The sequence below is a fragment of the Seriola aureovittata genome, chromosome 3 (genome assembly GCF_021018895.1).
Source record: "Seriola aureovittata isolate HTS-2021-v1 ecotype China chromosome 3, ASM2101889v1, whole genome shotgun sequence".
NCBI lineage: Eukaryota > Metazoa > Chordata > Actinopteri > Carangiformes > Carangidae > Seriola > Seriola aureovittata.
In genome coordinates this window covers 4071185-4097677 of record NC_079366.1, presented here as the reverse complement: position 1 = coordinate 4097677, position 26493 = coordinate 4071185, and the positions used below count along the sequence as shown (strand labels likewise).

Below are 26493 nucleotides of genomic sequence, written 5' to 3'. Positions count from 1 at the left end.
CATATATGACACATCATGTAACGGCAGATATACAGTAATATAGCAACTTTGTAACAAACTGTGTGTATACATACATACAGAACATTACAATTATACACAATATAGGCTACTGTATACACATGCATGCACGCGCACACACATACATACACACACAACACTGATTTAATCTCACCCTGTCAAAGTAGTGTATTTTGTTGGATTGTACAGTGTTTCAACGCTGGAATATTATGTGGCCCTAGATTTACTGTGTGGTACTTTAGTTAAAAACTTTGATTTGCGAATATGTAACATATAAGCACAAAGCTGAAATAATGAATAATAATAATAAAGGTTTTACAGGGTTTGATAAAGGGAGTCTTTTCACTACAGGGCTTTAATGTCAGGTAAGATAGGATGACCACCTTTAGGGCGTTATATCAGTTAATATTGCCAAGGCTGGATTAACCCTCCAGTGAGCCCTTAGGGGGCAGAAAGTGAGCCAAAGGCCTATATTAAACCCCAGTTGTAAGTTAATTAAATGCAAATTTATTTAAGAATATGCACCATGTAAGCATACTCTAGCTACTGACATATTAAGAGTTTTGGATTTTTACACAAGGGTCCTCTATAAGACAGAACCTCAATATTAAAGTGCACTCCTTTAATACAGCAGGGGGCTTCCAAAAGACACATTTAAAAAATAATTTAAAAAAAAGTCAAAATGAATAGAAACACAACCTGACTTCCCTAGTCACACTCCAAAAATACTGGATTTTACATTTCCCATAATGCAAGTTGACCCTGATCTGGTAATTACTGAAGCCTTTCAATTCACATGCCTTGGTCGTCTCCAAGCCCAAGTCAAGATAACCTTGATGACATCATCAGGGAACACTTCACATAATAAGCAAACTAAACTTTTTGTGTAACGTCAAAGGATTTCACTTTCACAACATGATTTACCTGAAAGCCCTTTCCAATATATTTTATCTTTATCAATTCATGAAATAGTCTCACACAGTGAACCTGGAGCTCTAGGGGGCCCTGGGGCAGTTGCCCACCTTGCCCAGCTGGCAATCCAGCCTTGCACATTAACATACGCATATTCAATTACATTACCACAAAGCAGTTAACACAAAGTAAGCCTGGAGCTTTTAGGGCCCCCGGTATCCTGGGGTCCTGGGAAAACTCAGTTGGAATCCCAGTCTTGGTTTCGTGGTTACAGTAAAGCTATTAAAATTAAAGTAGCTTTTCAATTGTGAATTAAAAGATGATACTGAGCTGGGTTTTAAAGGAAGTTTTTCCTTGTCTGATTCAAGTGCTTTAAGGGCCGTGGGTGTAATGTACAGATTGTTAAACACCTTGAGGCAATTTTGTGGTATTGGGCTATATAAATAAACATTGCCTTGACTTGAACTGGTCATAGTGATGCTCTAAACATAGGTTTTACTTTATTCCTATGCTGTTTAATTTTGAGAAGTAAAAAAGACTATCTTCTGAATGGGCTTCTTTAGCATCTTGCTTATGTAGCAGTATGCACATGGGGGCAGTGTTTGGTCGTTAATTGGCTCTTTCATGTAGAGCAGGCCGCTGCTGATTGGTCGCCTGTGAAACATCTGTATCCATAGTTCCAGTTGCTCGTGTCTCCGGCCAGAAAGCAGCTCATGACTCAGAGCTGGAGAGTGTTAACTGACTGATTACAGCTTCATTGTCACGCTGCCTTCCGTTGTACATAACTTGATTAAAAACATTTTGATTTATAACCTACATTTTGTGTCGAGGTACACCACTATCTTACCGTGCCAGAGATTTGTAACATATTATTTCATATTCTGTGAAGCGGCAAGGAAAAGTTATGGGGCGCCGGAGAAAGACGAATGAATGAGTGAATACATTAACCGAATGAAGATTGGCTACAAACTGCTATATAAGTATGTCACACAACAAGACGATTCTTGTCGAGGAAGGCAAAGCCAAGTGTTTTTTTTTTCTTCAGTGCTTTATTCCAAGTAGCTGTGAGGACGTGCGTGAAGCCCATCCCACTCCGTTCCCTAAATTCACTGCGCCTGCTGTAGCCCAGGAGCTGTTTGGCGCTGGATTTGCCGGCTCCGCTGCGTTCAGGCAAACGCTGTAACCTCCAGGTATGCTAATGCCCCCTTTGTAAGGCATCGCGGCAGACACAAAGGAACTCGTTTCACTTTTTTTTTTCTTCCATTTTTAAGGTGACCGCCGTCATCAGCGCTCCGTCCGCCGCTGGCCACCCTGTGCGGCTGAAGGCAACGTAAAACCCGCTCTGTGTCTGGATATTCGGCTGCTTTTATTTCACCGAGAGCGACCAGCGCGGGTTTAAGTGGACTATCGATAAGTTCCTAATCAGATTGATGGCCGTTGCGTCAACGGGGGGGAAGTCGGAGCTGCCAAATTGGCCGCGAGCAAGCTGATCTCTTAATGGACCGCTGAATTGTTAAATGACACAGCGATGAATGTTGTTGTTTCCCTCCCGTGATACAAGATAGCTTATCTGGAGCCGCAACAGCTGCCTTCCTGACGCTTTTATGCATAGCCTTTGCAGGGTCAAGATGCAGTTTCGGACTGTGCTGGACGTGAAAGTCGTGGACGTGGAGAAGAGGCGCAATCCGTCTAAACACTACGTGAGTTGCTTGCCTGCCTCATCTTCTATGTCACCTTATTCCCACCTTGTCCCATGTCAGCGGTGTGTCTCGGCCTGTTCACAGTCACAGCGTGACACCTAAACGCTGCATTAAGTCCACTAAACGTAGCTTAGCTGATATGAAGGCCACTACTGAGCTTAGCTCTGTGTTATGGCCAGATTTACGTTCAGCCATATACCTGGTTATAAATAAATAATAAGCAATTCCAAACTATTAACAGCTCGCAGACAGTTCATCATCATAGGTGAGCTTTCATAACTGTAGGTTGTCAAATAACCAGCCTGGGCACCATCAGCACTGTAATCTAATAATGCAGGTTATTGTTTTTTATTATGGCTTTATTGTGATTATTATGATTTCCCGACATGCTATGGTTTTTCAGACACTGATAAACCAGCCTTGTCTGAAGTCAGTGCTTTGTTGCTTCCATGTGCTGTTGTAGTAAAGTGATCAAATAATTGAGAACTTAATTAAATTCTCACATGAAGATTGAGTTCATGCAATTCAAGCTAACCTGCTTCCTAAGGTCAAGATCACCCTGTCTGTGAAAGGGATTGCATCCTGAAACGTGACAGAAAGTAAAAAATACCTAAATAATTTGGTGACCAGGTAATAATCTCATCACAAAGACCATGTAGTTGCTGTTTTGGACCTTTTGATCATATCCCACAATCTTCATCAGAGGGTGGCTTTCTCCTGGTTGTTATAGACTTGTAGATGTTCACAATATTGTTTCGGAGCAGTTTGTAGCTGCCATAAAAGTCGAGATTCAAAGTTCATTCCTGACTTTGGAAACAGTTTACAAAATAATCTTGGCACAGGGTCCATTTTGTAGCTGTTCCCGAGCTTTGAAAAAGTGTCAAACTTTATCTGATCTCTGATCCACTTTATCTCTTTCTTTAATATATCACCGCCTCCTAATATCCACATTTCGGATTAAAGAAACCTCACAACAGGCTCTAGTGATGATTATTACCTTCCTGATCCTTGCCCATCTGTGGCCTTATTCATCAATACCACACTTGCTATTAATGAGAGTCTGTGTTGGGGCTCTGCACTTCATGGCCCCAGTTCAGGTCCTATTTTGAGCTCATAAACAAGTCGTAATAAATGACCGCCATGAAACGAACACGATCTTGCTCCTATGCAATTACAGTCCGGCAAACCCTTGGGCCTAATGATATGTAGACACAATTAGCACACTTCTTCTCCTTTGAAAGGAGGAATTCACAGGGCTCTCACTGTATGTGCCCCTTTACTATACTTACTTTACAAGACACTGAAAATATGTCATTCATAACAGAAATCTAATAGATTTTCTTGTCCTGAACAAAACTTAGAATTTCATGTACATCACGTCATCCAAAACACTGTACTCCGACATAGCACTGTACTGTATGAGTGCATATGTTTTTAACACGGGGTGGCCCCAGAGAAACTGATCCCTAAACTCTGACTCTGTTGAAGCATCACTGAGCTATGGGTCCCTATTGACAAACCCAGCCCCCCCTCCTGCCACTCTGTGTGCATTGTGCCTTCAAGTGCTCATCAAGTACAGTGCACACAGCAGACTCCATATGGCAGCTTAATTATAGTTTGCCTGGAGCTCTTGAAACCAACCAGTATCCCCGTCCTGGAGTACTATACCTGCCCGCAGGTTTGCTGTGTGCCAATTCATTTGTGTTTATGTACTTAAACACAAACTCATTTACGCCCCATGTAAGAATGATATCAACATGATAATAATATTCTTAAAACAAGATGTTGACTTGGCTTCAAGATTAGGTAGTGGTGCAAGACATGCCCGAGGGCACTGCAGTTAATATTGTGCTTTAGTGCAGCATATTCCCAAACAAATGAGTGTATTCAAATTACAACTAGACATACAGCTTGGTGTGAGAGCCCCCTGATGGCTTTGCCTTGTGGAAATTGATGATCCAGTCTTATAGATGACCTTGTGTAGTAAGTATCAAGAAGAAAACCTGTTCAGGTGCTAGCTTTTGTTTCAGTAGTGCTTGTTGTGGGCCCTGTTCACACCTGGAATTAACATGCATCCTCAGTGAGCTGATCACAAGTGAACAACTCTAACTACGTCAGTTCACATGTGGCATTTGGATGCATCTCCTGATCAGATCTCACTTCCCGGCTCTATGTGCAAATAAACATGTTCGCTTTCTTTTTTTTAGCTAGAAAACACATTTTAAAAAGCTTAAGAGCAACAACAATCTTTGATGACATATTTTCTCCTACAAGGGTAAAATGCAGTTATTGTACTCCGCATGGACAAAAGCTTCTGCCAAGTGACTAATAATGCGATACATGTTTGTTTACTCAGGATAATTCACAGAACATTTTTTCCTTGGAACTACTTTCTTTCAAAGAAATAGCCCCTATTATAGCACATGTGGTGTGTGGTGAGAAAAAATTCAAAGACAAATACTGTGACTCGAAATATGGACAAATTAGATTAAAAGTCCATGGCTAGAAAGCATTTGAGGTAAGAAAGAAAATATATATATTTTTTAATAATTTGGATGCTCTGACACTGTGGATAATAACCTCCAAGCTCACTGTATGTGTCAGTGGCTCATTCCAGATAACCCCCAATGTCCCGTCTTTGCATAATAATTAATGCAACAGTTCAGTATTTTGGAAAACATGTTTATTTGCTTTCTTACAGCGCGTTAGATGAGGAGATTGAGACCACTTTCATGTCTATTTGTTAAGTGTAAAGATGAAAAAAAAAACTAATCACTGCTTGCCTGTAGTTTCCTATTTGACACACAGACATGACGCTGGTATCAACTTTCTCATCTCACTCCTATGTTGTTCTTGTCGTGCTGTTTTCGTCAATGTGGTGGACCACGATATGGAAATAAGCCTTTAGGTGTTTTTATCCTTGATGATAGTGACTGCTTTAATCTGTATATTTAAATAATCAAACAAGTAAATTGATTAATTCAGTCAAATGTGGTCTTGATTTAAAAAAAAAAAGAAAAAAAAGAAGTGAATAAACATGCTTCCCAAACGTCAACATATCCCTTTAAGATTTGCACATTGAGATAAATATTTGTGCTTAGCAGGCTATAATGTGATAAAACAAGCTATTAGGCAGGATTCTGTAGAGACTGTTAATTAATGGTCGTCTGTTGCTGATATGTATACTGATATAGGTTATAATGCAACATAGGCTTATTGCTGCCACAGAGTAGTGTACTAACAGGAGCTTTTCCAAATCAGTCCAGCTCTATACGGTAGACTTGTTGAGCAGTAGCCAGGCTGCTATATGTACAGTTAAAGTCTACAGAAGTGAGCTGAGCAGAGCTGCGCTATGTTTTGGACTCTTCTGTCTCAGTGGGCCAGGCTGTGGCCTAGTTTCCCTAGCTACCCCGTCTCATGAGACAAGGCGAGCCACTGTGAGAAGGAAAAAGAGGGAAAGAGGGAGGGAGAGAGGGAAGGGAGGAGAGAAAATGAGAGAAAATGAGAGAAAGACACAATCTGTGGCACCCATTGTATCTCATTTGTAATGTTTGTGAAACCAGCTGGAAATGCTTACCCTGTGGGGGGGTGGGGTGGGGTGTGGGGGGGGGGGGGGTGAAGCGTGGGGCTTCGTCAAAGGGAAGTGCTTGTCGGACCGTAGGGAAAGCTGGACCGCTGAGTTGCAAACATGCATCATACACACACATTCTTCCCCCCTGTGATCGGTTTGTTTGTATGTGTGTTTGCAGGAGGAGGTGATAACAGAGAAAGCAAGGTTGGGCATGGCCATGTTTACTTTAAGATTCCGTTTCCCCCCTACAAGTCCCAGTCCCATAACATTTCATTTTCTAGAGACTCCTGTGCGGTGCAAAGACCCAGACTGGAGGACGGTGTTGTTATTTGGCACCATAAAACATCTCTTCAGAGAGCTGTTCCCCACTCAAATATTTATTGGCCTATCAAACACGGAGTGATATCTCGGTGAAAAGGCTCCCTGTTTCCAGATTCTCATGCCTAACTGAGAAGACGCATGCTAGGTGGGAGCCGGGGTCAAGTGAACAAGTGAACAAGTGAACAAGACGAAGGTGAGACGGGGCATTCGCTGGCGTCTGTTAATGAAGTCGATGTGCTTGATGCTAAGTTTGCCCGAGCCCTAACTCTGACACGAGAGGCGGATGTTGCTGTTCTCACACTGCATGGGAGCTCACACACACGCTGGCGGTTGTTTTCATATGTTCACTACCAGATGTTGCTTGTGATTTTGGGATGTTTTATTTGTCTCTTGCCGAAGTCTTAAATGCAACAGCTCCGGTCCAGTAGCAAGACGTCACCTGTCTCCTCTTCTGTCCCTGTTCAGGGTAAAAGCACATGTTGTGGTGCTCGATCATGGCCTCCAGCGCCCTGGTGTTCTCCTGAACAGCCTGACTTCTGATTACGTCACCCAGAAATGGTGATGCTCTGTTGGGAGACGGAGCATGTGTGGGCAACATGTGTGGCCTTGATTGTGCTGGCTTTGGTTTTGTTTTAACGGGAAAATGGCGTTCCTATCATCGCTGTACGTGTTGCCGCTCACATAGTGTGGTCTCATCAAGGTTTTTGTGTAAGAGGAAGAAAGATTGAGAAGCAGAGGAGGAAGAGGAGAGAAATGGAAGGGGGAGAAAGAGATGGGGTTGCCTTGCTCGCAGCTCTTTTTTATGAGATTACTAGATAGTCAGGGAAATTGGCTAAAAAGTTATTAGAATCAGACTGGCTTGATTTGTGTGACAAGATATTCTTTTTCTACCAAAGCACCCAAGCATGATTTATATGAATATTTGATTTGGTTAATAATATATCCACCAAAATAATGAAGTAGTTAATAGCAAAATCATAAAAAAATATAACTTGAAGTGATACTCCAGTGACGTAGTATTGCTGTTCCATAATAAAAATAGCTTCCGACATGGTAAATATCCACGTGTTTCACACTCCACACCCTTATTTTGTAACTAGTGTTTAAGCTCAAACCAAGATAACCCTGATTACATCACTATGTAATCATCAGGGGTTATTTTCTCAGACTTGGCAAAGATCCTCCAGAGCCAAAAAAGACATTATGCAACTTTTTTTTCACGAGCTGAGAAGTATACAACCGACGTTTATGTGTTAAATTAGTGGGGATACCCCTTTAATTAAATAAATCAATATCAATCAAAGTCACTGTCATTTGCACAACAGATCCTTTCAGACGGTTACAGATTACTTCATGCGTACTCTTTATGACTGAAAGCTGCTTTAAGAAATATTCATGATCGACGATTGATCACATGACCCGTAAAGTCGCTCGTAGAGACAAAGCCACAACTCTGCTCTGCTCTATCGTGTTAAATGTCTTTTAGCTTGTTTTGTTTTTTTTACGGCCCCTAACTTTTACCTTTGTGCTGCCCACTCTCACCTCTCTCATCACTGTCATTTTCAGCAGCAGCAACAAGCTCTGATGAACCCACCGCTCATCACCAAGCAGCACACAGACAAAGTTAGCGGGTAGCTGGTGAACACAGTCAAACACTTAGCAGCTAAAAAGCCAGACATTTCCCTCAGGAGGTGGTGGAGACCAAAAACAGAGCCAGGTGGAGAGTGGATATTGTTTGGTAGACAGAAACATGAGTCCAAATGAATGCCAATGTTGTTCCATCACTGCTGGGTGTGTAAATAACCAACCGTATCTAGCAAATTCCTAATGCCACCTTGATATGGTGGAGTGAGGCGAGGCATGATTTGCATTGAAAGAATGTGGTCTCAGCTGTGTGAAAACCTTGAAAGGGAAACTGTCTAAACGCCCGAGACATGAGAGAGACTTGCATCTTGACTTGCAATTTGTTTATGAAGACTTGCGATGTAGATGTCACATTGCCCTCAAGGACTTGAGACTTCACCTGACACTGCTGTTGACAGCCTTGGCACTTGAATTGGACTTGCTTGAATGACTTCACACTTGTGACCACTATTTCTGTGTCCATGCAGTTTATCTTTGTGTGGCACAGGATATTATGTAATATTGCTTGGGAACAGCTTTGGAGGTCTGTTAGTTGTCTCTTTTTGCTTTGAAATTCACATATCAAAGCGCGTAAAGCCATTTAAGCACTAGACTTACTATACTAGATTTACACTAAACTTGCAAAATGCAGCTAACTGGAATCCACCCTATGAAAACCCACGTTTGAAGCGGCGTTCGTCGTAGTTAAAGTTGTTTACATGAGTACGTGACCTTGTCTGCCTTTTTATCTTTGCTTTGATTTGAGACTTTAGGATTGTCCTTTTGTATTTTACAATTCGAAAACGATATCAAAGAGGCATCAAAAGTGCATAGGATGTGCCTGCTGAATAGACACTTTTCCTCACTTCCTGTGCCCAGCACAAAGGCACAGAAGGCGTCGTTGGTCGGTTTCAGAGTGGAAGTGACCACAGTTAAAGAAAGCTGAGGCGTCGGCCCAGTGTGTGGTTATTAAAGGGTAACGCTTTGGCAGTTGGTACAAAAACATCTGTCTTCAGGGGGATTGAATGATCCCCTTTCAAAGCTTATGAATGGACTTGTCCTACAGTTTATTTCCCTCTTGTGACATGTTTGTTGGCTTGTCGAGTCATAGCTCAGAAGAATTTGTCAAGCTTTATTGTCATTTGTTAACCTCTCTGGCCAAACTGAAAGAATAACTGACCGTATTAGACAATGCGTATATATTTAGGCCCGCTGTGGTTCCATGTGGAAAGACTTTACTCCCGTGCATAAAATCATTTTTCCAACTCGACTTTTTGTAGTCGGATCATTTGCGCTTTCATGGTCTTAAAGTATGATGTGTGTCTGTTTTATGTGTTACTTTAAATATAGTAGTTTAGGCGGGGTTCGCTGCATTTAGTGGCTAGGCCCACATTCTCTGCCTCACAAGCACTCTGCTCTTTTGCTTTCTTCACTTGAAAACTGTGCGACTGGGTCCTGGCTTTCCTCTGAAACTGTAAGTTATTTTCACTATTCATATACTATCGACACTATCTCCTCTGGTCATGGAATTATGTTAATGTTCATCTTATTGGGTGAAATTATTCAGCAGAGGGGGAAAAATAAAGGGAGCTGTAAACTTGACATGAATATTCATAGCCATTTCAGACGAACATGATGAAATAATCAGAGGTCCAATTTGTTCCGTCATAAGAATTCATGTTTCTGCCTTTGCTTCTGAGCACGAATAAAACTTTTGTTTTAAGTCCCTTCAAGTCCCGCTTCCTCAGTGGGAATAGAAGAAGTACGAGGTCTTTTCTTGCTATTTGGGACATTGGAGTCCCCAAAGCCTTCACTTTTTTTCCCCATCATTTGTGTTTTCCATGTTTATGAGTCAATTTTTAGACTCCTTTGAAAAGAAAAGTTGACATGTTAGAAATGTAGTATTGACACGCGCCTGCTGTGCAATCTGATGACAAGCACAGCTAATCTATGATCGATGAAAAGGCACTTTGTCTTTGTTTTTTCATTGTATTACAGAATATCTCTTGAAGGATTTTGATAGATGTTGTTCATTAAAGGAATTGCTTTTATTCAGCTTCAGCTGTGCTTATGCACCAACGCAGTAGTACATCTGGTCAGACTTAGTCATCTTAGGCCCTTTACAGTCATCTACACAGTCAGTTATGGTTCAGCCTCCTCATTGTTTCCTAATCCCTCGATACCCACTTCAGTTCTGAACACCTTCCTGTTTCCAAATGGAGGCATGGTTATTAACAGCTGGGTGTGAGAAATCAAGAGATCATGCAGATCTCCACGTGAGGCAGTGAAGCGTTTATGTGGCCTCCTCACCCAAATTTCCTTTTGGAATTGCAGCAATGCGTTATTGGTCCAGACATGCCTGCTGTGCGTCTTGCAGCATTTCACAAGACAATGTTTGACTATTTGTCTTGATTTCTGTGGTGCAAAAAATGCCCCACAAGTACATGCAAGTTAATTTGGAGACCTGTTAATGTTGTTGTTATGCTTGAAATTATCTCAGTTTGTCTCTGTCGCTGCTGTGAAATGGCTCATTTTCCATTCCAACTTATCATATGGAATTATATAATGGGCAGACAGATTATTTCCTAACTGACATTTTAGTGAGTCATTATTTTTGTTCCACAGAATGCTTGATTGAGGGCATTTTGGCTGCACTGAGCACTCATGACTGGATGTACTCGAGCTCTGAGTCAAACCATTCTGGCTTATTTTAGTTGTTGCATGAGTGTAGAAAAAAACAGCCACCATGTAATCTACAAAATAAAATAATAAGATTTCATTACTGGCAAATCAGAAGATGTTCACTGCTAGATTTATCTTGAGAGGCAGCAGCCTAGGCTGCTATAATTTACTGTCTCTGTTGAGTGAATAATCTATTTTGGGGACTGGGAGGGCGTTAGGTTTAAGCTTGATATTTTGGGCATTGGCTGTGTTTTCCACTGTGGTTGCCATCACATACCCATCTGCTTCTTGGGTTTGGGTCTTTTCACTGAGTCCACATCTTCCAGCCTGGCTCCTGCTCCTATCTTATACCTCAGCTCAGCATGGATTTGCTTCTGGGTAAAATTAAGTGGTCCAGAGGCATGATGGGGGGACGATAGAGCGCACACATGCACGCACGCACACACACACACACACACACACACACACACACACACACACACACACACACACACACACACACACACACACACACACACACACACACACAAAGCCACATAGTAGAAATGGAATACATTCCTCACATAGGTGTGTACCAGTATACAGTATACATACACTCTAGAGCTCAACAGTTAACTTGACCAGGTCAATATATAATATAATGGTTGATATTCATTTGTTGCAGATGTATCTCTTTGGTTTCATACTGTATGTATACGTATTAAGAAATTGCAGTACAGAAATACCAAGGATATATTCGAGAGCAGCCATGCTAGTGGCCTTGTGAGGCTGTACTCAGGCACAGCAGTGCTTTCAGCATACTAACGTACTGACAATGAAATTGCTAACATGCTAATGTTTAGCAGGTATAGTGTTTACCTTGCTCACCATGTTAGTTTAGAATGTTAGCATGCTAAGGTTCCTCCCCTACATGTTTAAGACTTTGTAAAAAATACTCTGCTATGATTAATATTTTATTTAATGTTGTTTTCACACATATAAAATGAGAAAAATGGAAAACTGAGGCTGGAGGAACATCTACTCTTACTTCCTCAGTGAGAAATTCTGGCTCAGGCCTCACCCACTACTGCTGCTTGTACTGGGCTGACAGGTGAAGGAGCAGTGTGTATCAAGATGGTTAGAGGAGGAAACATCAGAGGGACTCAACCACATGTTTGAGCCTCAGTCAGACCCAGACTCAGGAGTTTGTTGAGGAGTTTAATGTGAACAAAATTGGCAGCTAGAGCCCCCCCCCCCCCCCCGCAGTTCCAGGGTCATGGCTTTGACTGCTTATGTCGCTCATGATATGTCCTGTATGTAAATGAAAAAACATCATATGGATGTTAACAAGATTTTTATCAGAGGGGGTCTTTAATTAGCTCTAAATACAAGAATAACTGAGGCTGATGGGACATGGGTCATAAAATTTCAACCAAAGTATGTATTCCAGTGAAATCAAGTCTAAGCATTCAGCTTTAAAAGCGAGCGTCCTCACCTCACATGGTGCTTCAATTAACTCACTTTTCCATGTGTACCCTTTTATTTATTTATTTATTTTATGCAGGCTTCTCTCTCTTCTCTTTAAGAGATGCTTTTTTTAATGAGCGGTGAAAAGCGCTCGTTGTCATGCTCACGAGTCCTTGTTGTGCTGCAGAAGTCACAAAGACAATTGGGAACTGTGGCTGTGTAAGCTGGTCTATGACTTTTCTGATTTTGTAACTTGGCAGTGCCCCGGGGCGCACATTTTCAGAGCAGTAGATGCCAAAGCTAATCGCTGCGGTGACACCCTACCGTGCAAAGAACAAGTTTGCCAATGTAGTGTGACAGTCACGACTTCTGGATGCCAGTAGATGTGTTTGCATGAGAGTGAACATACTGTGGTGGCTCCTTGCCAGCAGCGGCTGAGCTCCTTCCAGCAGCAACAAGGCCTTTTAACCCTCGGCTTTGTTGTGGAACCTCTTTTGTTTCAGTCCGCTGCCCCTCTTACGTCAACGTCAGGGTCTTTCACTCGACCTCATTCATCCCGGCTCTGCTCTGGAGGCTTTTGGCAGGTACAGACGGTTGGATTGAGAGTGAAAGGTCAGACAGAAAGACGGAGCCTGCGAGGATAAGGAGCGGGAATGGCTTGCCGCGGAAACACACTGCCTTTTATTTCATTTGAATGCTATACGTGAGGCAGAGTCAATCATTTCTGTGTTCATGGTGGCTTGATGCTAAGTGGATTCCTATGTGCGCTGTGTCTGGGCCACTTAGCTGGAATGCCTTGGCCGGGTGACAGCATCTTGTTTTATTGCAAATCACTTGATAATGGCAGTTGTAGCTGTACATTGAGTACACACCAGATGTATACAGCTTTGAAGTGCTCAGTGGGAACAAAATATACGGAAACACTATGAATGCAATTTGTATAGCTGTTACGATCTGGCAACATCAGTGGAAAAATCATCTATGTCAGTATTGATAGTTTTTCTTCTACATATAATTTCATAATGATCCAAGCAACGAGGGAACACCAGTCCAGAATAACACCTATATAAACACAGGTAATTTAACCTATAGAATCTAATGCAAAAAATCTATTCTTTTGTTAAGCTCATAATGTTCAGTATTTGTTGACGCTCATCCAAGTTCATTCAACCCTGGCAATTTGAGTCAGTACTCATCAGAAAGACAAGAGCATTGCTTGTTTGTTCAAATGTTTGAACTCTTGAATCTGTTACAACTATTACAACGACTGAGCCCATTACTGATGTGATGTCAGGCATGACAACTGATCGGGCCAAGTTGGCCGGGTCTGTTCCAGCCTTAGTCATTTGATGTTTGCAGATAAAATCACATAGTGTGTGATGTTTTTTCTAAACATTTGATGTCAGTGACTGACATTGGCGCCCGATCAGAGACACTAACCCCAGGAACTAACCCTCCTGGCCTTTTCAGTGCAAATGAGGCTGTCCTCCTGGAGAAAACAAGCCCATAGGTCGTTTGTGCAGCAGCTTATTATAACCCATAGTTACATTTTGTTGTTAGGCGACATATAGCGATCGTAGTAATTATAACAGAAGCAAAGGGAAAAATGTTTTGACGTGGTATAAAGAGCGACAAGGTGAGGAGGAGGTTGTGGTGGATGGATGGGTCAACAAAACACGTATCAGAGGAGTTGTTGGTACAAATTGTGGCCTGGTGTATGCATGCTTTGTTTAATACATTCCACTGTTCTATTGTACAATAGTCAATGCTGCTTTCTTTTCAAAACGATGACCAGATGATCTTAACACAAAGTAGTTCTTTTTTTCAAGTTGACCATGGTTGCTCCCCGACCTTAACCATAGCAAATAAAAAAAACATTCATATGAATATATTTTGTTGTAACAGTCATTTTGCATTTTGGCATTTTGGAAGGCACTGACAAACAATGGCGTCCTGCCAATAACAATGGAGGCACCATATCAGACAACACTTACATAGATTGTTTTGAAAGGCAATGACAAACTATTTTGACGTGCACGACTTGTTATAGTTCGTGTTGATGGATGGATCATATTATATTGAGAGGGATTTCTCATATTTTGTTCACCCCCATTTACATGTACAATCCATGAGGGCGGCAGAGTATTAGAGGAATATAAGCTCTAAAACGTTGTGTTGGATTGCATTTCATTCTAGAGGTGTGCCCACTAAACTGGCAACTCAATAGCGCGTGGCCTGATGTTACGCAACAACTCATCCACTTGAATAATTCCACATCCAGAGCGCTTTTCTGAATAGCTCTGTATCAGCAGTTGAGAGATCCCACCTGCTCTTAACGTGTCTGATGAAAATTTCCTGGCCTCTGGATCTGTTACCTTGGTTATCTCTGCTTCATTAGATTAGAGATGATGGCGGCATCACTTACCTCCTGGCGGCATCACTTACCTCCTCTTGACGGATAAATGGACTCTATCTCAATCTTATCAGGCCTTGTCAGGGCTGCAGCATCGCCTCAGCCAAGGGTAAAGGCCAGCAGGTCAGTGTGCTGACAAAAGAAGGATGATGTCACCATCTCCCCTGAACTATCAACGTTTGACAGATTTATGAGTGTGTGTCATTGAACGTTCATGTTGTGGGGGGTTGGGGGGGGTTGTTTTGGGCCGTGTGTGCATGTTGCCATGGAGTATCTTCGTACGACAACCACATGTGTACGCCATCGCAATCCATTAATTGACATATTGTTTCGACGAGTTGTGAAAAGATTAGTAGAGTAATTGATTTGTCCATCATGGATGATGTAATCGATTGCCATTTATGAAGCAGCGTCTCAAATGTGAGGTTCTACTTGAATGAGCTGATTAAAACTAATGACAAAACGATGATAAGTTGCAGCCCGAGTTTTAACTTTGCCTTTTTTATCTTCACAGGTGTATCTCATCAATGTCACCTACTCTGACAACACCTCCCACATCATCTATAGAAGATACAGCAAATTCTTTGACCTACAGGTAATCTTCCATCGCTGTGTTTCTACTGAAATCCCTAACTCCATAGCCGCCGGTGTATTTTGAACATGTCCACCCTTGCACAACTTGCAGCATTGTTTTGTATAGATTAATGTGTAAGTCTCGCAACTGTTTATTGCCACTGCGCCTCTGCCCATGTTCTCCACACCTCGTCGCCTCTATGAATCAGTGTGTGTGTTAGTAATTGGTCAGGGAGCAGGGGAGACGCGGCTTGTGTCCCTTCGCCTCGCAGAGACGCAGCAATGCACTGCGTCTCTCTTCTCTTTATCTCCACCCCACTTCTTTCTTTCCTCTTTCTTCCTCTCTCTCATCTCATCTCTGCCTTGCCCTCAAAACGTCAGGGAGCTGACAGGCCTTTTTATAGTACAAGCAAAAAAATCACATGGAAGCCAATTTAATGTACCATGCTTTACAGTGGGTCACAGATAGATTGGCTCGATAAGGGGTCGACCCATATGTTTTTCTCAGGGTTGATACTGATACTGATTATTAGAAATAAATGAGACTGATAACCGATTTGGAACTGATAAAACATTTGAGGGAAAAATTAAAATGTATAACTAATAACATAAACTCCAACACAGAACTCCTCCACGTCAGTCACAGTTGGAAATAAACTTTTCATGACCACTGTCGTTTAACTGATGTACATGTGGAAACTGCATGCTTGATTCTCACCACAGTAGCTTGGGACTTTCTTGAGACTTGACGCTTAAGACTTGAGACCTGCTTGTGACTTTCTATTATTTTGTCCATCCCATTTATATCAATGAAGTTAGGCTGAATGACAAAAAACACCTCTCTGTGTAATGAAGCACAGCTCACCAGCATCACACTCTCTGTCCTCCAAAATCATCATACAGTTGAATCAACACCTCTCTACAACACTTTTATAAAAACAGAACATTATAACCTTCATCAAGGATGATTTATTGCAGGACTGTATTAGACTGCATTAGTTTGAGCTAGATGTACCTAATAGTAAACTGCCAACTGAGTGTATATTAGTAATGATCAGTTGTATGCTAAGGCTGTAAAGAACCTGATAGGTAGCTTTCAGTGCAGTTCTCACCTGGGCACGGTGTATGCATTGAAATACCCATTCATATATGCATGGTAGCCTAAAGATGTTCTTTAATTAAATAGTTTTATAATATATCACTATTATCACCATATAACAGATTTTATCCCTCCCCTTTCCCCTTTGAAAAATGTAACGCAGTGCCGTTTATTAGTTAGTTACACTTTTATCTGACTTACCTGCTGTTTTCATGTAAACGTATTGCTTTATTTCTGGCTGCCAGTGTTTCTGTGTCACTGGTAGCATTTTTTTTGCTGCTCCATCTCAACCCAGTTAATGTTGCTCATTTCTTCATTACAGCAGCTAATAACCCGCTGAACATTTAAGCTTATACCAGTTCTGCTCAAGCACTCAGAGCTCTCCGCTCCTTTTTAGCGACGTTCTCGCTAATTCCACAGTCGTTCGCACACTATTCAGAGCCGCTAGTTACTCCTGGTGTACTGAATTAACAAATGAACTTTTTCATAAGACTGTGGTGGTTTTTGCAACTTTATTGTAGAGAATATGTGATGTGCATTGCAACTCCAACGGTGTCTGCTGCCTTACCTTTGACACGCAGCTCACCGGAACCTGCTCCAGTCTGCAAACGCGCTCCGCTGTGCCCGTCTCTGGTAGTCAGCGTTGATAGGCTATTATTCACAATGTGTAACCAAAATGCTGAATATCAGATCTGATAATTGGCCAGGCTGATAATCAGTCGACCCCTACTCTAGAGCTGGCTACTCTGATTGGTAGGTTCTTTAAATATAGTTTCATATGGGGTAAGTCTCTTTCCTGTTTTCTTGACTTGGCCCTGATGCTTTACTCTCATGTTTAAAGTGTCAAGTTCTCTCTTCGGGACTTTATTTATTTTGGAACGCAGCGGGACCTGCAGTGAAAACCCTTCTGTGTCTCTCAGATTGACTGTTCCATACAGAGAGAATGTTTGTGTGGATGCATTTATGCCCATCGCACCCTCAGCCCGACTGCAAGCTGATACCATATGTATGTTGCCCCTGAGGTCTTAAGGTCACTAGTAAATATGAAAGAGCCGTAGTGAGAAACTTACAGGGGGCACTTCTCAATAGCCCCAGTGTGCTAGTCCTGCAGGAAATGATGTTTCAATCAGTAGAGGAAAGGTCCTTTCTGAAAGGTTCTATTGATAACCACTGAAGGCAGCATGAGGTGGAAAATAGAACCCCCCCCCACAACTGATTACTCCCAGTGTGGGATAAGAGACAGAGGTACAATAATAAACATGGAGAATCAGGTGAAGTACGGCTGAATATGCCTCCATTCTGGAAAAGTCAGGAGGCGCAGGTGAGCGGTGCCTCCTCCATCTGATACTCAGCCCCTCACCATCCATGGTTCATGGATGTCTTGGCACAAAATCACTCCCAGTCAGCAGCGGCAAGATTGATTTTGTTAGCTTTGTCAGATGGTGCAGGGAAAAGGTCAACCAGCTCGGTCTGCGCTTTTATTGAGTTGTCAAAGAAAGTGGTTCTCACATGACCAAAGTCTGGCAGAGTTTGGCCAGGTTGCTTTTAAAATGAGCTCTATTGTGGAAATCCCTCGCTCCACATTTCTGGGATTTACCAAATGTCCCTTATAAAGCCCGCTGCAATATATCACCATAAACACTTCACTGCTCTCGTCTTAGTATGCCTGGTTCTTTGATGTTTCCATTTGCACTGTGACACTCATGAATAAAAACTACCACTGGCAATACTGACAGACCAGCTTTCTAATACTCACTAATCCTCTATCTCTGCTGGTATATGGACTGAAAGTAAAGTTCTCTCTGCCAGCCTTTGATCTTGTTACATGCCTTTGATGGTCCTGTCTGATCCCATTGTTTTCAGAGCAACCTGGAGCCTCTCCTGTCCAAACATTTATCTGGTGCAGAGACCCTGCTGCTCTCAGCAGTCCTGCTCTACCCTAGGGGAGAGAAACATGCATGGCCGCTCTCCCTAACTGTTGGAGAGCGCTTTATCCAAAGCTTCGGCAAAGACCGCTGAGGACTATTTCCTAGTAATAACCAGAGCAGGCTGTCTTTCTGGAAACATGCTGGTGCTGGTTCTAGCCTGGTGTCAAGATGAGGGGGGCCACAGATGTTGCTTGGACTCACTTTGTTTAGGTTCGGTCCCAGAGACCAACTCTTTATGTTCCGCACAGAATGCATAGACAATAAAACTTGCACGCTTTGATGTTAGACGCACATGGATGAAGCACTGGTAATTCAGCATCTATTTTTTTCTCTTTCTGTATCACCATTAAAAAGCTTTGCACATGCTTTACCTGGTGCCAAGATGTCCTGGAAAATGAGGACTTTGAATGGATCCAGTCACATTTCATTCAGTTCCAAAGTGCTTCTGCCTGTGTGGAGCCGGCAGTGTAGAGAACGTGTTAAGGTACAAATAATAGGAGCCATATTACAGCTAATAGAATGATTATATTAATGCAAAATGTTGCCAGAATTACCCTGCTGGGAGCCATTTTGTCTCTACGCTTTTATTCTGTTAAGAGCGGGTTGGATCTCACACTGTCCACTTCTTTTTCGGAGAAATTACCACCATCCTTTGCCATCGTCCTTCCATTAGTCCTTTATTTGACGGTTGTTTTGAAGGATAAAGCTGTTGTGCTGGAAGAGAGTTTGATTTTTATTTTTTTATATTTTTTTCTGTTACCTGAACAATCGACATACCCCAATTACAGACAGGAAACAAGGATGACAAAAGAAGCACAAAAACAACAGTGGCTTGTACATACACAAACCTGCAGCATCACGTCATTACACTGCATGCATTTGTTATTAGCCATCTCTACGCCCTACTCCACTCACATCTGGTCTTTTCTGCTTGTCCACTCAAGAACAGCTCATCTTCCTCGTCAGGATGTGACTGGCTCTTCCTGGCTTCTGTGCTCTGAAGTGGTTTTGTCTCAGTCAGACCTGACTAGTGAGTCAAACAGTGTGTCCTGTCAGAAGTAGGCCGCCTGAGTTATTTGTCAGAGGGGAGGAAAAAACCAGGACAGGCAGAGGAACAGGTCATTCTGAGGGTTGGGGAGGAAAAGGAGCAGTGGGTAGCTACAGTGGGATGATGATGATGATGATGATGATGATGATGATGATGATGATGGTGATAATGAGGCAGAGGAGGACAGTGCTGAAAGATATGAAAGCGATGATGATAATGAGAATGACAGCGATACTAGTGGCGTTGATGATTAAGATTCAGGCTGTTGATGTTGACGACAGATATGATGCAAATAGCAGAAATGAAAGATATTGTGGCTTTTCTTCAGGGTCACTTATTTCAAAGAGGCCTTCACGAGTGTGTTCAGGCACCTCTGAGGAGTGGGTGAACGTGCCCTGGGTGTCCTTGGGCCCCCGTCAGCATTTGAAAGAAGGTTAGCTCTGACTCACGCTTTTTTTTACGAGGGCCTATGGTTTGTATTCTGTTCACACACGCATACACAAACCCTCTCTTTTCTCTTTCCAAGTCTGCCCTTGTACGAGTCTCAACTGAATATTTAGTTTGAGGAGATTTTAATGTTACATCTCTCCGACATCCATTTTTCACTGCGTGTACTGTATCTTTGAAGAACCAGCAGATGATGTGAGTCTGGTTTGCTCAGTGACTCAGTCTCAAGGTCAATATTCAATCCTTTTTTGGAAGTAGCTTTGTGGATGCTAGCGGCGGGCTTTGGGCAAACAGCAGCTCATATTCAGCGCAGAAAATTATACAGTAGCTGTGGTCAAAGAGCTTAAAAGGAAGGTCACTGAATTGGGAATCTTCAACCTCTAAGTGGGCCGTTTTATGGAAACATATGTCTAGACCACAAGGCATTATCGGTATGCCATCCTTGAGGATAAATTGCTGAATAGCCAGGCCTCTTTGTCCTTGAGGTGTTCTGTGGATGTACTGTAATTCAACTGAATGAGGGAGCCCATTGTTTCAGGTTGAGGATAAAGGGCTGTTTTATTTTATTTATGGGTGAGAGAGAGAGACAGAGAGAGAAAAGTGTGGGGAAACATAGTTTTTAGCCCCTGCTGAGAGGCAGAGGAAGGACACCTACACGCCAGACACTGGACCTGTTCATATGAGTTACAATCGGGCACTTGACAGGACGGCCCATGCCGGGTCCTCACTGGACTCAGGGCAGAGGGGGGAAAGTATGCAGAGTTTCCCACAGCCATGGTGAAGGGATCAGGAGAGTGGGCTAAATTTAGGATGAATGAGCACAGTTCATTCGTTTGTGGGACATTTGCATGGTTCAGAAAACAGACCAGTGTGACTGGAAAGTGACTGGGGAAGGCGGGAAGAGACAGCCGGGTAGAGACAAGAATACATGTGGAGAGCTGACAGAGGAAACTTCAGGTTTTGTCATAAAATGATAGAAAAAGAAATGTAATATGATTTAAAAACTTTCAAGAAGAAGAGAAAACATGAAGAAAACATATTCTAGAGAAATAAACTGAAATTTTCTAATTGATACCATTTTGAAAACCATCCACAGTAAATATAACACAGCCGGCCAGTTAATCTAAATGCAAGATAAAGTGGCTTGTGAAACCAAACTGGTTGCCAAAATAAACACATTCAGCTAAAAAGCACCCAGAGAGGCGATACATCTGCCAAGGCTGCACAATTTTAATTAAACACATTTAAATTTGTTGTTTTAAGAGTAGAAAATGTTCAGAAAATTTTATTCTGCATCTGGATGTGGATCTGCATCAAAAGATAAGAGACTAACAGATAAGAGACAATAGATTGTGGGCAGATAAGGAAATAGAATTTCTGATAAAAAATATGAAATGTTATAAATACTTTTGTGTCTTTCCATCAAAAATATGCACAAAGCTAACAAAATAGACGTACGGGACCCTAAACACAACCTATTTTCTATAAGCTAGGTTCTTTGAGAAATACTTAAAGCGCTAATCATTATTTTATTTAAACGATGATTTAATACTTACTGGGGAAGGGATTTCTCACAGTGATGGAACCACAGAGAATCAACCAGCTCTGCCGTTCCCCTCAGTCTCACAGAACATTTTAGCATCTTTTAGCTCATTGTTTTGGTTTTCCAACCCAGAGGGTCCACTCATATCAACCTTGTTTTCAGCAGCAGGTATCTGTTTTTAGCGAGAAAGCTCTGATAAACGGACTCTTTGCTCCCGGCCAAGCACCAAACTGCAGACAGATTAACTAGTAAACATAATGACCCATGTAGCAGCTAAAGAGCCAGTTTTCCTCAAGAGTTGGTGGAGCTAAAATAGAGCCAAAAGGAGTGTGACTAGTGGATTTAAACTCATCAAATGACCGGAAACATGACTATGAGTGAATGCTAGTGTTTCCCTGTGTCTTATGGATGTGTAAATAGGCAACTGTTCGCTGTAGCAACTTGTGATAATATTTCTACGCTGTGTCAGCTTCTTTTCCTGCCCCCAAGTGGCCAGAAACAGACATTTTTAGATTCTGAGTCAAAATTTCTATGCAAAAAATGAAGGATGTTCTCCCATGGATGTATTTCAGTTAGCTGGACTGGAGCGCAGGGCTTGTTTCATGGCATCCAGTCAAAAATGGTGAACATTGGCTTTTCAATGCTGCAGATTAATTCAGCAATCCAGCAGGCGACAAATCTCAGACAATCTCTTTTAAACCCCCTGAGGAAAATGACATGGATCGTTTGACATGGACATCCAAAACAATGCAGATATGCGCTGGTATTTTACAAGATAGCAAACCCTCAAAGCCTCCTACTCAGAATGATTTACACTGAGGCTACACCTGGCTTCAGTTCTTAGATCACCAACACTACAAGCATTCAACAGCAAGAGAAGCATGGGTGAAACACACAGCGTGCTGCTTACAATAGATACAGTGATCACTTTTAAGTTCGAAGCCCAGGCCCTTTGTTACATTGATCCAATGTGTTTACACAGAGCGTTTAGGTTTAGGTCTGAAGTGTGTGGAGAAGAGGGGAGTTGGGAGTTCCTCTCTGGCCTTGTGTTCTTTGTGTCATAGTGGAGAGGCCCTCCCAGTGACTGACAGTATCTGCATGTAAGGGCATAACGACAGAGGAAGAGGTGCTGGGGGTTCAAGAAGAGGTGTCTGTCAGTTATTCTCCATGTTCATGTGCTTTTTGGCAGAACTCTTAAAAGGGCAGTGCATGTTTAAGAATCTATTTTTAAAAAATTTTTTTTTTTACAGTAGAGTTGTGTATGTCTGTGCTTCTGTATCTATCCCCTCTCACATCCATCTCTGACTTGATCACACATGTATATTGAACAGATGCAGTATACATATATAAAGCTTCTCCCCATTCCCCCTGTTTGTTTCCTCTGTTTACACTGCTGCCTGTTATCTGGAGATGTATGTGGCAGCTGACAGACGTCCGCTTTGCTCTCACTCTCTCTGTCTCCGGCTTGTTTTTTACTCTCTGTGCTCGGTTGGCCAGTCCTCATGTTTCTGTTCAGCTCAAGGTCTTCTCCACCCAAACGAGATGGGGGGGGGGGTCGATGAAAATTTTCAAGCGCTTTGTGGTCCTATGGACATCTTACTTACTCATACTGAGCTTTAAACACAGAGGCTGCTCAAGGTTTTCTTCTTTTTCATTATGTTTCTATCTAAGCCTTTGTTCACCATTTGATAAATTGCACAGCATTCATTCTATACTCCTACTGTGTATATTGTTCAGAGGAGGCAGGGTTGTCTTTTCTCTATGTCCGGATATTGTAGCGCACAGAGCAGCTTGCACTGTTGAATGACTGAAGGAAAGATGTTATCAGCTACATGTGATAAAAAGGAATATGAAACTGTATGAAGTGAATTCACACATTTGTTATCCTCAGCTCCTCAGATTCCTACTTGCTTCTCGTTCAAACATAATAACATGTTCATATATATCATTCGTTGCACTTGCACACATGCAAACATCAACATGTCCTTTTCCAAGATAGTCACTTTTTAAAACCATCAGGTATCGCTTTTGGTATTATGAAAAAGTGGGCGTGGTTGTCGAGTTATTTGTTTTGGAAAGTTACAAAGATCGACACAGTGTCGCAACCAGTGCCAAATTCTGCCACTGAGAAATGTGTTTCATATGCTGCTGGAGAATCCAACAAAAACTTTATTTGAGGCATCCTGTGGAGTTTTTGTTGTAAACAAACAAGTTACATTTACAATCAGTGTTACCAAAAGCATTGTGGGTATTCTTAAGGACTAGCAAATTCCCTTCCTGATTTTCCATTCCTGAAATCTTTTGAAAAAATCATTGATTGCTTTATCCATGCGTGTTAGCTTGCAGTCTTCCTCTTCACTGCATTCGTTGACACATTGCTACATTTCTTGTATTCAGCAGAATACATAGACTGTATGTGAAGATGGACGTAGCCTCCGTCACGTCACCCATAGATTTCTGAAGAGAGGTTGAAGCTCAGATTGGGCTGTGCCGCCCCTGCCATCTTGGCAGTGCCTGACTCCGCCTAACTCCCAGCTAATCCAAAAGAAACTTTTGCCCTCAATTATGCATAACTTTAATCCTTAATAACATTTTAAATAGGAGAGTGATTCAACCCCTGTACATTTTAACATGGGAGTCTAAAAGAATTGACTTGCTTTTGTAGCCGGACTCAAGTGGTCATTAGAAGAACTGCAGTTTTTGGCATTTGTGTGAATGACAGGAATGTGTATTGTGTTACCTGTACGTATGTGTGCATCCTTGTGCCCGTACAAAACAAAACGTGCCCGCTCATGGTCTACAGCCCAACTACAAGTTCCACACAGATTTGACCTGCGAACTGTGAGAATGAGCTACAAATAGATGTTTAATTTTCCAACAAACAAAAATGTATGCATTATAATAATGTAAAATTCTACACATCGCAGCTTTACAGTCTTATATACAAATAAACATGTCATTCTGGAAGGCCCAAAAAATATTTTACCTTATATAATTGTCTATTAAAAAAGATTTATATTATGTGCTGCTTTTATGCTCCTTCTCTGAATGCATCATGTTTGCCACTTAACACAATAAAAGACCAGGAAAGTCCCATGCATTTTAGAGTTAATCAAGCAAACATCTGTGTGATAATTAACCTATCTGACAATTGACAATTCATACACTGCCTCTGATTATCTACAGTACTGGTGGCAATGGCCAGGTCCATACCAGCCAATGCCCTGCTTCGCCTCTCTGTCTATGGTTAATGAATAGCAGTTGGATAAACAGGACAGGACAGACACAGGCTTTTAATGCCACCAAGTCTGGTACAGAAGGAGAAAAAGACATTTGAGATAGAGACAGGCAGAGATAAGACATGAGAGTTCCCACTGAAATTCAAAGTGAAACCCAGGTGTCTATCGCCTCGCTTTCTGTTGACTCCATCAGTCTTTTATTTGTTTTTGTCTCCCTCCACATACCCGACTTGTCACACATTCCCCACTACCTCACACACATCATTCATATCTCATTTCTCACTCTCTCTCTCTCCCCCTACTGCTCACATATCTATCTCTCCCCTCTTCTCCCCTCTCCCCTCTTCTCCCCTCTCCCCTCTCCCCTCTCCCCTCTGTCTCTGTCTCTATTCAGAAATCCTTGCCCGGCTGTCTCCCACCTTCCCACTCTCAGCCCGTCACCACCACCCACTCTGGTCTCTTCTAAGCTAGTTTTCCTCGGCTAATCCAACATGACCTGGACATGCGCAGGGTCGAGTGCATTAGCTCACAGAGCCGAAGGCTACAGAAGTTCTTGTAATTGGTTTCTATGTAGGTGGCTTTGTATGCATTTGTTTTATTTGTTAGTGTATCTGTAGGAATGGTCGCACATGTGTACTTGGGTGCATGTGTGATGCATTACTGGCATTTCTCCTGATTACCCACGCAGTCCTTCTGTTACATGATGATCTAATTTTCCCCTCTGGGGCCTCTCCATCTCAGTCAGATTACATTTTATAGTATAGACTCAGGAGGAGCTTTAAAGGAAATAAAAGACCTTCAGATTAAAAACCTTTAGCATACCGCAATACCACACAAGTTAGCGTCAGGGTGACAAAAACAGTTACAAAATTGGACAAAGCCGATAAAGAAACACACCACAGTTTAATAATAATAATAATAATAATAATAATAATAATAATAATGCTGTAGAAGTTTGAAATCTGTGTGGTACCTCCTCTGCTATGGGTCAGATAAACTGTCAGTCATTATGTGCAGTAGTCTTCTGATGCTGGGCCTCCAGTAGTGAGGTTGTATTTGGGCAATACAGCCAGCAAAAAGTAAAAATGTCTTCACAGTTAATTATGTCTTTATGAAGCCTCATTGCTGAAGACAAATTACCTTGTGTCAATTAAGGGAAGACTTAAAGAGTACCGCAGGTTACTGATGTCATTATCTTTGTTTAGACTCTGTCTATTATTTCCTGTTTTATTTTGATATTACTACCTTACCTATGTCTGGTTGTTTTACTTCCTCTCTTTGTCTAGTTTTCCTGCTTTTGTGATTGACCGCCCCGCCCCAATTATCGCTGCATCCCTTGTATTCATCTGCATGTGGGTCCTGAAATCCTAAAACTATAACAAGTGGCATATATTGTGAGCAAATGTTAGCCAACAGGCTAGCTAGCTGGCTAGCAAAACTGCCAGCCAAAGTATGTCAAGTTGTTTTCCTATTATTTAGGCCTTTGTTAGTGTGTGACAGGCCTTTCAGACCTGGCATTAACATGCGTCTCCACATGCGTCTCGAGTGACCGCTTGTGATCAGATCTCACTTCCCTGCTTTATATGCAGATAAACACGTATGCATTGTTGTTTTCGGCCCATCTGACAGATGGGTCCATTGTCTGGACTAATTACACTGTGGCAGAAGACGTCAGTAGAGAAGTTGGTCCTTCATTGTGCCTCAGGACGCATCTACACACACACACACTCACCACCTCCGATTGTGGTCTGAGTGATTGGATCTCAAATTGCATCCTCAATGCGTGTTGGGCGTGTTCACACCTGAACTTAGCTGTCCAGTTGAGACAAGATCACCTGAGACCGATGTTGATACCAGGTCTGAGCAGGGCCTGAGTTTATATTAGTGTAGACCGGTGAAAAAGACATGAGCATGGTAGTGAGGATGCCTA

General features: G+C 42.0%; 1 protein-coding gene across 7 annotated transcripts in view; it reads left to right on the top strand.

Annotated features, from left to right (window-relative positions):
- The first annotated feature begins 36 nt into the window (after window positions 1-36).
- The window catches only part of sh3pxd2aa (SH3 and PX domains 2Aa), a 113213-nt gene continuing 86756 nt past the window's right edge, over window positions 37-26493 (top strand). For 6 of the 7 annotated variants that reach the window (XM_056371753.1, XM_056371750.1, XM_056371749.1 and 3 more), the window contains exons 1-2: window positions 37-2630; window positions 15201-15281. In XM_056371753.1, coding sequence (XP_056227728.1) covers window positions 2535-2630; window positions 15201-15281 — 177 coding nt within the window. In that variant the 5' untranslated portion in view covers window positions 37-2534. The remainder of the gene's footprint in view (window positions 2631-15200; window positions 15282-26493) is intronic. The other variant, XM_056371747.1, reaches the window with a different exon arrangement.